The 10,852-nt window shown below is 34.7% G+C and overlaps 2 protein-coding genes across 2 annotated transcripts; both read left to right on the top strand.

Annotated features, from left to right (window-relative positions):
• Positions 1 to 4,305, top strand: LOC140049313 (contactin-associated protein 1-like). The gene is made up of 6 exons (XM_072094182.1): positions 1 to 94; positions 1,885 to 2,140; positions 2,268 to 2,555; positions 2,752 to 2,912; positions 3,437 to 3,581; positions 3,726 to 4,305. Exons 2-6 carry the CDS (start codon positions 1,885 to 1,887, stop codon positions 3,908 to 3,910), a joined length of 1,035 nt encoding a protein of 344 aa, XP_071950283.1. The 5' UTR covers positions 1 to 94; the 3' UTR covers positions 3,911 to 4,305.
• A 1,603-nt stretch (positions 4,306 to 5,908) lies between these two features.
• On the top strand, positions 5,909 to 10,829 carry LOC140050168 (neurexin-4-like). The gene is made up of 5 exons (XM_072095239.1): positions 5,909 to 6,346; positions 6,546 to 6,809; positions 7,179 to 7,333; positions 7,832 to 7,976; positions 9,947 to 10,829. The coding sequence occupies exons 1-5, from the start codon at positions 6,097 to 6,099 to the stop codon at positions 10,123 to 10,125; spliced, it is 993 nt and encodes a 330-aa protein (XP_071951340.1). The 5' UTR covers positions 5,909 to 6,096; the 3' UTR covers positions 10,126 to 10,829.
• The last annotated feature ends 23 nt before the right edge of the window (positions 10,830 to 10,852 follow it).

Genomic DNA, 10,852 nt, shown 5'->3' with positions numbered 1-10,852 from the left:
TACCGGAAAGTTAATTGTCTTGAAGGCTGCAAAGAGTGAGGTATAGTCCCGTTTGGTAGGACTAACACAAAGAAATCAAGCAATTATTTCCAAGGTAATATTTTCTATATCAATTTTTTTTTGTTCTAAATTGGTGGAACGTTTACAGTTTCTTTAATACACATTTTAGTCAGTTAAACAATAGACCTGGACTAGGCGCAAGTCTTGTTTTGAATAGGCCTCAGGCAGGTAGGCCTACGTAACAAAAGGCAACATTTATTACGAATACAGTACTATACAAATGAGTCTATCTAGAGATAGTAGGTTAATTTAGTCTTATTTAATTAGTAGGCCTATACATAAATATTGTTATTTAAAATACGTGGTGGTAGGTCCACGTGTGTATTTCGTGCTGTCTCGTTTCGCATTAAGCGTGTCTCGTAGCACATTCCGATATTTCGCAGTTTCGAACCGTAAACTGGTATACATTGTCAATTCATGCACGTTCGGAAGTATTCGGCATGCTGATATTCGTGTGGTTAGACTAATTTGCTTGGTACCATTGTTTTCTAAATAACATGGGACTCACATTGTGCTTAATAAACGGAACTAATTCCATGAAAAAATGAATTTGCAAATCGCTTGGAAGAAGACATGCCGACGAAAACCTACGGTCTATATGAATACTGTATAGAAACAAAACACTATATACTAATAGTTTCGAGTAAAAATCGAGTGCTAAACAATCAATTATATGTCGGATGCTTTATATATTCTAGCTGGTTGCACGAATATTACACGCGTTTCACGTGCGTTTCATAAATGTTCGTAGCACTACCGTGTTGTAGGAAGCAGGCATATTTAACTTCGTTGACGCTTTGCTTCACGCTTTGCTTCACGCTTTTAACCGTTTGAGTATTTTGATATAAAATATATTTTCTTTAATTTCTTTTTCTAATGTTGAGGTACACACGTAGATCTGTTTTTCAATTTAAACTTTAATCCATTACTCGACAATGCTTATAATAAAAACAAATTGATGGGGCTGGGTCAACGAATTTGGCACGAATAATGACAAACAAGTTTCAAGTATCTCTTAAATCAAACAAGGAATTAACAATTTTAAAAACTTATGAAATAGGGGAAATAAAGAAAACTTCTTCATGAGAAGAGTTTTTAAAAAGTTTGACATGTACATTCTATTATCCACACTGGCTGATACGAAATTGATTTTTGTAATAATCACTTAACGTTGTGTATTAACTTTAAAAAGAATTATATTTTCTCAGTTTTCAACATAATATTCGTTTGTTATATGTACTGTTAATGCACCCATTGCGTTTCATATTTTCTTTATTTTGTGACGATTTTTCTCAATTTATTAAATTGTTGCCTGTGAACAAAAACTCCATAAACCGTAACGTATAAAAGTATTTGAATATTAAATGAGGTAAATCTTAGAACAGGTGTCGTGAGGTTAAATAGAATTCTAGGTATTAACGTGCATAACAGCGCATACTCTCACCATCTTAATTTAAACAAAAACAAACATGTTACCATTATCGTAAAATTGTGAAATCTAAACGGAAGAAAAGTTCTGTAAATTAACAATTCGGGTCAATATAATCCCCATGCTTGCCAATAGATAAAAATAAATTTAGAGTATACCTTTAAACAAGTCACAACTAGCGAACCAAGGTCAGTTTATCGTTAAGTTTTTGTTTATTATTGAAAACTTTCTAACGAAAACTGAACCTGATTTAGAATATCACGTCCTTCCTTCACATTACGATATTTCGACACAATCTGTGCGAGCCGCGCTAGCATCTTGTGACAGTAAGTTGTTGATTGTTATCAAATTTAATCGACAAATGATTGATTGATATTGTTTTCTTCTTTTTTCAGATGGCAGGTTTAAAAACAATCTCCATCCTTGTCTTAGTCTGTCTGTCTGTTTTTCGTCCGTCGATCGCCGATGTTAGTGACAACGTGGAACGTTTAATAGACACGCAAGCAGAATTGTTACGCGAAATCTTTAACGAACTCAATGACGAGATCGAAAACCTTGAGACGAATTTTGAAAACGAACTAAGAGAATTGGAAACCAGACTTTTGGCAGATACCGAATCAAAGGTAGCCGAACTACAGAGCCAAATAGATGGTAAGTATGACAAATACTTCTTGACCAATGTAGTAGAACAGTAAAGTGAATTTAAATCCAGACAACAAAGACAAAAATCAAACTATTCTTTTAAAAGGTAATAAAATCTCTTCATTCAATCAATTAGATTTGAAAGCCAGAGAAACTGTACCAGTAGAGAAAGAAACTGTACCAGTAGCGAAAAAACCCACCAAACCACCACCACCGCCACCAACAACGACGGTGCCAACAACCGAGCCTCCAACAACCACTACCAAAACAACGACTAAAGCCGCAGGCCCACCAAGCTATCGTCACTGTCAAGATGTCAGAGACTCTGGATTCGACATCAATGGTAACTACATGATTGACCCAGATGGCGTAGACGGACCTATGGAAGAGTTTGAAGTATACTGCAACATGACCGACAATGGAGGTTAGTGTAGTGACTTGGCGCGCGCGTCGTAAAAATATCAGCCTTTGTACGCCGCGACATAATTATGCGTCTTTACGTAGTGTCGTCACTGATAATTGATCGGCCTATATTTTATCATATGTCCACTATATGCTGAATAAATAAATCAATACCAATCAATACATATTTATACTTGATCAATACTTTCTCTTACCAGCATATACTACAATCGGTGTTCAACAAGCTTCAACTATGCCTATCAGAATCAAAGGTTTAGATGACCCAGGTGCGAACGTATTCACTCCTGAATACTTGTTGAACGCAGAGCAAATTTTGGCGGTTGTAACAGCTTCGACAGAGTGCAGACAATATATTAGTGTAAGTTGGAAACGTTGCGTTGGACAAAGTTGGCTAAAGCCTTGTCTACACTATCAAACTTTATGTGACAAAAAAATGTGATGTGCCCATAATGAAAATGATGATGTCATATCACTACCATATTTGGGCATATCACTACCATATTGGGCACATCATTACTAGTTTGATAGTGTAGACAGAGCTTAAAGCAGTCTGATTAACGCCTCCTTCCCAGATTTCTCTATAACTTTCATTCTTGACTTGGGTTGACATTTTTTTTAAATAATTGATATGCCTGTATTATTACTTTCATTAAAACATCTGGAGTCAACAGTATCTTTTCTCTAACTGCATAGTGTTAGTTTTTGGAGTTACAGTTTCCAGAATGGTAGCATCTTAAATTTCTGTTCTCTAGCTCTAACTGTATAGTGTTAGTTTGTAAAAGCTGTCTATAGGATTGGAGTTACAGTTTCGACTAATATTAAGACAAAACTCCGTCTGGAACCCAGACTACGTTTTAACTATCCCTCTCTTGTTTCTTGCAGTATTCATGCACAAGTGCCGTGCTCTTGGCCTACCACAAGAAGAAGAAGCTTCATCATGGCTGGTTACTTTCAAGAGATGGCGAGGAGATGATCAACTGGGGAGGTGCACCGACCAATTCCCTCTCTTGCGCATGCGGAGTCACGGGTATGTATTATTGTCATGCAATTTATATGAACTTTCACCCTGGGAAATACTTCCGCTCAGGCTGATCTTTTTACATTACTCGATCAATTAAGTTTCTTCCTTTTCACACGTATTATTAACATAGTGTTGTTATACATTCCTCAGGTACATGTATTAACGACAATGTGAAATGTAACTGCGATGCAAATGAATCTAAGCAGAAATTGAGTGATAGTGGTTATCTGGACGATATCGATACTCTACCGATCAAATCAGTTCATCTCGGCGACGTCGCTGGTAAAAAAGAGGTCGGAGGTCTAACACTTGGTAGCTTAGAATGCAAAGTGTAATGGGCCTTGTCACGTGCTTAACTTGACAAACTGTTTCTAAAAATAGACCTGTTCATGTAGAAGAATACTGTAGTGAAATTCATTGCTGCAAAATATCAACACATCGAGTAATATTGTTAGTGTTATCGTTTGTTAGTTATCGTCATTATCAACGTTTTCCAATTTACTTAGGTTTTGGTTATCATTATCTCGATAACAAAGTATTACTAGTGTATTGTATCGTTCTACCGTGCTTGTAAATTGATAAATAACAAGTCTTAAATTAATCATTTATAATGAATGGGTTGTAGAACTTTCTACAGATAAGATTTGATTTGTTTTTCTGAAAATTATTGTATAGTAAACAATTTTTTTTTCTGTCAATATTGTCATGGTGCTCAATAAACTTTTGGTAGAAAACACATGTTTATCTGACTGTTGTTCCACTCAAACCAAGTCATTTTGCTTTCCAAAAATTCAGGATTCTGCTTATGTTCTGCTTCAAGCGGAAGTTAATAAAGTGACCTTTATAGCAGAACAATTACATTCCTAGATTTCTAGTATTATGGTCCCACAAGACCTTTCGTGTACGCAATTTCCGCAGTACGTGCGTAAAATACCCAAGCAAACATATATTTGAGATATCACCAGCCACGCATTTTCCTGGTGATTTTGTCGCAGTGTTCCTACGTTCAATTCACATGGGCCAAAATATATTTGTAAAGGAATTCGATGCACGTAAATACTGAAAATTGTAGTATATCAAGGCTATATCGTGGTAGAAAAGGAAGACGAACTGTACGCCATCTGCGTAAGAACTTGATGACCGTCGAAGACTACTTGACACTTCCGTTTGGGAAGCTATCGATGGGCTAGAGATGGATATATAGTATTATAAACTAAGGATATAAATACTAGCCTTTTTATAATCTTTTTCATTTTCTATACTGTATTATTATATACTGCAAGTAAACAACTCAATCTTAAAAATTTCGCGATTTTCGTGAGCCCTTTATTTCGCGAAATTTTACGTTTTACAATATACAAAATCTAGAAATTGCGAAGTGCAAGTAGGCTAAGTGCTGCGCTCAAATTGAAATGTCCTCAAACAATGATCCAGTCTTCTTAGAGATAGCAGGGAGGGTTGCAATCTCCGTGACCATTATGATGGTGAAAATCGTTCTTTACTTTATAAATCAATCTATTCATGCTTCTTTGGTAATACAGTACTAATCCAAAAGCAAATTACTGAAAAATACCAAAGCTATAATTGTAACCGTGACTGGGTCTCAGTTGATAAATAAAGCAAAAATTAAATAAAAAAAGTCAGAGTGCCAAACTTTCGGCGAAACACTGTTTCTTCTTCAGGGATTTCTTCTATGAAAGATTTATTCTTTCCAATGTATAATAACGTATAATAACTGTATTAAAGGTTCCAATATTACGGACACCACAATGGTTGATACAAAGTGCAGGCGTAAAAAAAAACAAATTTAATTTTCATACGTAGGCCCTACATGTAGTTAATTCGGTTGTAACCGGAGAAAATAGTTTGTTCGTTACAATTGACCTCACAAGCTCTACAGCATGAACAATCAAACAACCAAAATATATAATGAGAACTAAAATAATTTAATTATTTAATATGAAATATATACTGATTACAATCAGAGACCGACAAACGACAATGTATGTGTATTATGTTAAATTAATTTGAAATAAGTAACATCACTTTTAAACTTGTTATTCACTTCGGAAAGACACGGTTTACAATTTTAGTGCAGGAATTACTTAGGTTGAAAAGATTTTAAGAAATTCTTTAAAGCTGAACCAATAAAACTGGTTATTATTTTCGTTTTCACAAAAAATGTCGGGTGCAAAATAGTTTTTTCTCAAATTATTTGTTCAATCAACGAACATTATTTCCTACCGAGATGAGAGCAACAAAATATGGCGTGACATTTACAGTGATGTGTGACATGCTGTGTACGGTGACATTTTATAATTATTTCTACGATTCTTGTCTGCTATTTCTTAGCAGGGAAGTAAACCGCCTAAATAGACAATAGGAATGATATACTCCGGATATATCAGACGCTTCACGTACACTTGGGGTTGTTCATTGGAAATCCTGTCATAGTTTAAGCTACTGCTCTTGGCCTTACGACTGTTGTTGTTGTTGACGGCCTAGCCCGAGCTTCAGCAACATGTATCTGACGATTTGGATTTATGTGGGGGCGATGGTAGTTTTTGTAGCCGGAGACCTGTCTGCCCTACAAGACAAACTTAGTAGTGTGTTAAACATACAGAACAGAATGCTGACGGAAATGGAAAATGAACTTAAAACAAAAATCGATAGATCGATAGATAGCGGACGAAGTACATCAAGGCAGACGTTAAACAATAGGCAGCAGGCTAGCTACAGGTCAATGCAGCCTATACAAGTACAAATCGATGGTAAGATTTTAAAACAAGGTTCTCGTAATTGTTTTAAGGAGAGTGGAGTATTTATAAGGAGTTTTAGGTCTCACTTAAAAGCTCACATAAGTACAACTTAAGTCAAATAAGACTATAAACTTACTGGAGACCTTTATTATAGCATAAGAATTGCGTTAGGCTCTGGCCTCCTTCTTATTGTTCTTACTATCTTTTTCAGAACTATATGAAGCACTTGAACGTATACCGGAAACGCCAGCACCCCCTGTTCCTTTACCTGATACCCCAGATCCTGAGCCAAAGACAACAGTTCCGCAACCTCCCCTTGCCACAACAGTCGCAACACAGCAGTACCTACCGTCCTGCAATGAAATCAAGAAGGCTGGATTAACGGAAGATAACTTCTACGGCATTGATCCTGACGGTCCTGGTGGTGTAGAGCCGTTCACAGTCAAGTGTGACATGACAACAGAAACAGATATAGGTTGGTTGTTTTGTTAACCACCCGTTTATCGCGTAGATTAATTGATTGAGTATTGATTGATTGATTGATTACTGATTAATTGACTGGCTATAAATAATTGATTAATTGATTGATTAACTGATTGATTGATTACTTATTGGCTATAACTGATTGATTGATTAATTAACTAAATGATCGATTGATTGATTATTTAAGTGATTGGTTGATTGATTACTGATTAATTGACTGGTTATAACTGATTGATTGATTAATTGTTTGATTAACTGATTGATTGATTACTGATTGACTGGCTATAACTGATTGATTGACTAAATTATCGATTGATTGATTGATCGATTGATGGGTATTAGTAACTATTTTTTATGTAAGGATTGACAATCGTTCATCATGTAAGAAAAAGACCAGTACGTGTTCGAAATCGTGACAAGGCTGGTGAATTCGAATTCCGTCCAGACTACCAACTGACCTCAACTCAACTGAAAAAGCTGGTAATGAACTCGCGCTCATGTAGACAGTATGTAGGGGTAAGTTTGTATTGTTTAAATTGTAATACATTATATATCATATCATACACTTTGTTTTTCTGGCAGAGAAGGCCTATAATATTATTATCTAACATCTTGCGTCTGTGACTGCTGCGATGAGCGTCATATCACATCAGTACACACAACACATACAGAACATACGTATGATCGGTCACAGAAATCGGCAAAAACGGAACCGTAGAAAAAAACATAAAAATGAAATATAGGCCTACTGACGAGTTTTATCAATTATCATCTTGTTGGTAGAAAAAGCGCACCGTCTTAAGCTCTGTCTACACGATCAAACTAGTTTGACAAAAACGTGTGATGTGACAAAATATGGTAGTGACAACATGCCCAAATAAGGTCGTGATACGACATAATCATGTCAATATATGGGCACTTCATATTTTTTTGTCACATAAACTTTGATAGTGTAGACAGAGCTTAAATAACTCTACTAATACGTTTAAATGTTTTTTCTTATATTTTAATTAGTACGAATGTAAAAGTTCTGTACTTATGATACGCAATCGGCGTTATAACATTCCATATGGCTGGTTGGTGAGTCGAGATAATCAACCTATGTATAATTGGGCGGGAGCTCCAATCAACTCCAGCATGTGCGCATGTGGTGTAGAGGGTAAGTACCATATTCCCAAATATCATAGGCTAAACGTCTCTTTAACGACGAACCTTCAAAGTGGAAATACTTACCGACTATGTATTTAAATAATATCGGACCTCTAGATGTCCTTGAAAATATGTCTCACTATAATATAAAATCTTGTAAAGGTGTACCTAGTTTTTATCTAGATGTATTAAATGCATTAACTAAATTTAATGAAATTGTATTAAAATGGCCATCAGGCTATGATGAAATATTAGAACAAAACATTTGGGGAAATAAATTTATAAGTTATAATAGCCTATCACTACTGTATAGAAACTGGATCAGATCCGGTATTAGAAAAATAAAAGATATTGTTTTTGGTAATAGATTCATTAATTCGAATATGTTACTTGGAATTCTAATTTCAAAATCAAATTGGATAGCAGAATTTCACACATTACTACAAGCCATTCCACAAGAATGGAAAGACGTTATTATTAGTCAAAAAATGAAAATACAATACAGGACAAGGTTCAGCCTGCTACTAAATTATGTAAAATAACAAGTAAGCAAATATATAACTGTTTTATTAGAAAAAAGGGATAGAACCAAAATGTCAAATAAAATGGCAGTTGTATTTTAATACTACAATTGATTGGAAATTAACCTGGGAGCGTAAAATAAAATTAATTAAGGAAAACAAGCTCAAACAAATTAACTTTAAGTTACTACATAGAATTATGCCAACTAGAAAGAGGTTATGTATATGGAAAATTGTAAACACAAACAAATGTCTACAATGCGACTGTGTTGAAGATGATGCACATTTATTTTTTGAATGTGCAGAAGCAAATTATTTGTGGCTTTACATAAATGAGCATACAATAACTAAATTCAATATCGAGGCAAATTTCAAAAATATAACTGGCACTGGAAATACATATGTAGATCATGTGTTTTCAATTGGTTTGCTAAGCATATACAAAGCTAATGTATTAAAACAACTAAATAAATGGAAATATGCCTCACTTCATCATCTCTTTATAAATGAAAAAAATATAAGAATATACATATTATCAATGCTATAAACAACAATTATGTATAGAAATAATGAAACGTATTACTTACCTGAAAAATTGTATAAATAAAAAATTGAATGTTCTTTTTGAAACAATATCCATAAGGTATAATATTATGAAGTTTACTTTAATGGATGTGCAATATTTATATACAGTACTATAAAAAGATTGTTTGTGTGCTGTCTATATTAACAACCTCTTCTATGATATTATTTTATTATATTATATAATAATGAATTTTGTATACATTAAAGATTGAATGAATAAAGATGGGAGAGACCCATAAAAGATAAAAAAAAAGTACCATATTCCCCTTCATTGTTTATAAAGTACAAACGCATTGCTCTTCATTGAATATACCTGTCGTGCGAACACAAAAAATGATGAGTTCTGTATGATAATTGCGGTGTGTCACGGACACAGTACGTCATAGTGTGTGTGGAGAAATTAGGACGTATTTCCTTGATTCCCACCTCGACACAGTTTTGGTGGCTGCTAATGCGTGGTTCCCATTAAAACGCAACGCAACGACGTATTTACGCAAATTGCTGTATTGCGTAACCACAAGTGGGAACCAACGACGCAACAGTGCTGCAAATATCGCAGGTTTGATTTCACGTAGGCGGAGGCAAACAAAATTATTAGAAGAGCATTTTCTTCCGTTGCGTAGGTTGCGTTACGTTGCGTTGCTAGTAGGAACCAAGCTTAAGTCCAGACGACGACCGAGACCAAAGCAATTGACTAGTCTTGTTAGGTCGTCGTCGATCGTCGGAAATCGAAATATTCCTAATACACGTACAGTGGGGACAGAACTCAAATTACAGGCATACACATGTTTTATTTATTAAGCAATTTATTTAATATTATATATATTATATATATTATATAACTGATTATATAAAAAAAAAATATATTTTATAGGTTCCTGTGCTGATAGATCGTTGGCTTGTAACTGTGACAGTAACGATAACGTGGTAAGAGTAGACGAAGGCTACGTCATGGATAAGCGGTATCTACCACTGAGTGCGATACGTCTTGGTGATACAGGAGGACGACTTGAGACAGGCAAACTGACTCTTGGAGAACTAGAATGTGTTTAAGTTTTGAAACACCAAACATAACAAATCAAACTTTTTTTTTCGTAACAGTTGATCAGCGAATATGCGACGACGCCGTATCAGCAATCGTCTTTGAATGTCGTATTATCCGTCTCGCACGCATTCTAAAAACGTCAAACCATTATTAAGTTAAACAATTATTTTATAGCTCCATTGTCACGCTATATGCGGGGCTATATGCTTTCAATGACATCCATTCGATGGATCCATTCTTTAGCTTAATTATCAATAAACGTACTTTAAAGACAATGTGATTGTGGCACAGGTGACTAAATTATAGAACAATTAACAATTAACTTAATTAGAATTCAGACGATTACTATTCATGCCTACCGCAGTACTTGTAGTGGATAGATAGTACAGGGAGTTGTTATTTTAGACAACTTCCTGGATAGTATGCATAACGGCTATCGACATTTAACAGAGTGCAGTTTTTAGTAAGTCTAGTAATTTAGTTATGTACTTTTATTTTGTTAATATGATAAGCCCATTTAGGCCTTAATAATAATAATCATGCAGCTTTTTGTACGTATGCGTAAATTTTAATTTTCGTTTTTTTTAATCATCTGAAAAAAGGTGTTTCATTCACAACCTCAATTTACACGAAGCTCGAATTATTCTCGACCCTGTAGGTGGCGCTAAACAGAAATTACATTTATTAAAATAGAACCGTTTATTTAATTAGACTACAATTTCACTGTTATTTGTT

The sequence above is a fragment of the Antedon mediterranea genome, chromosome 5, assembly GCF_964355755.1.
Source record: "Antedon mediterranea chromosome 5, ecAntMedi1.1, whole genome shotgun sequence".
Taxonomy (NCBI): domain Eukaryota; kingdom Metazoa; phylum Echinodermata; class Crinoidea; order Comatulida; family Antedonidae; genus Antedon; species Antedon mediterranea.
The sequence above is the reverse complement of the archived record's forward strand: the minus strand, read 5'-3'. Positions and strand labels throughout refer to the sequence as shown.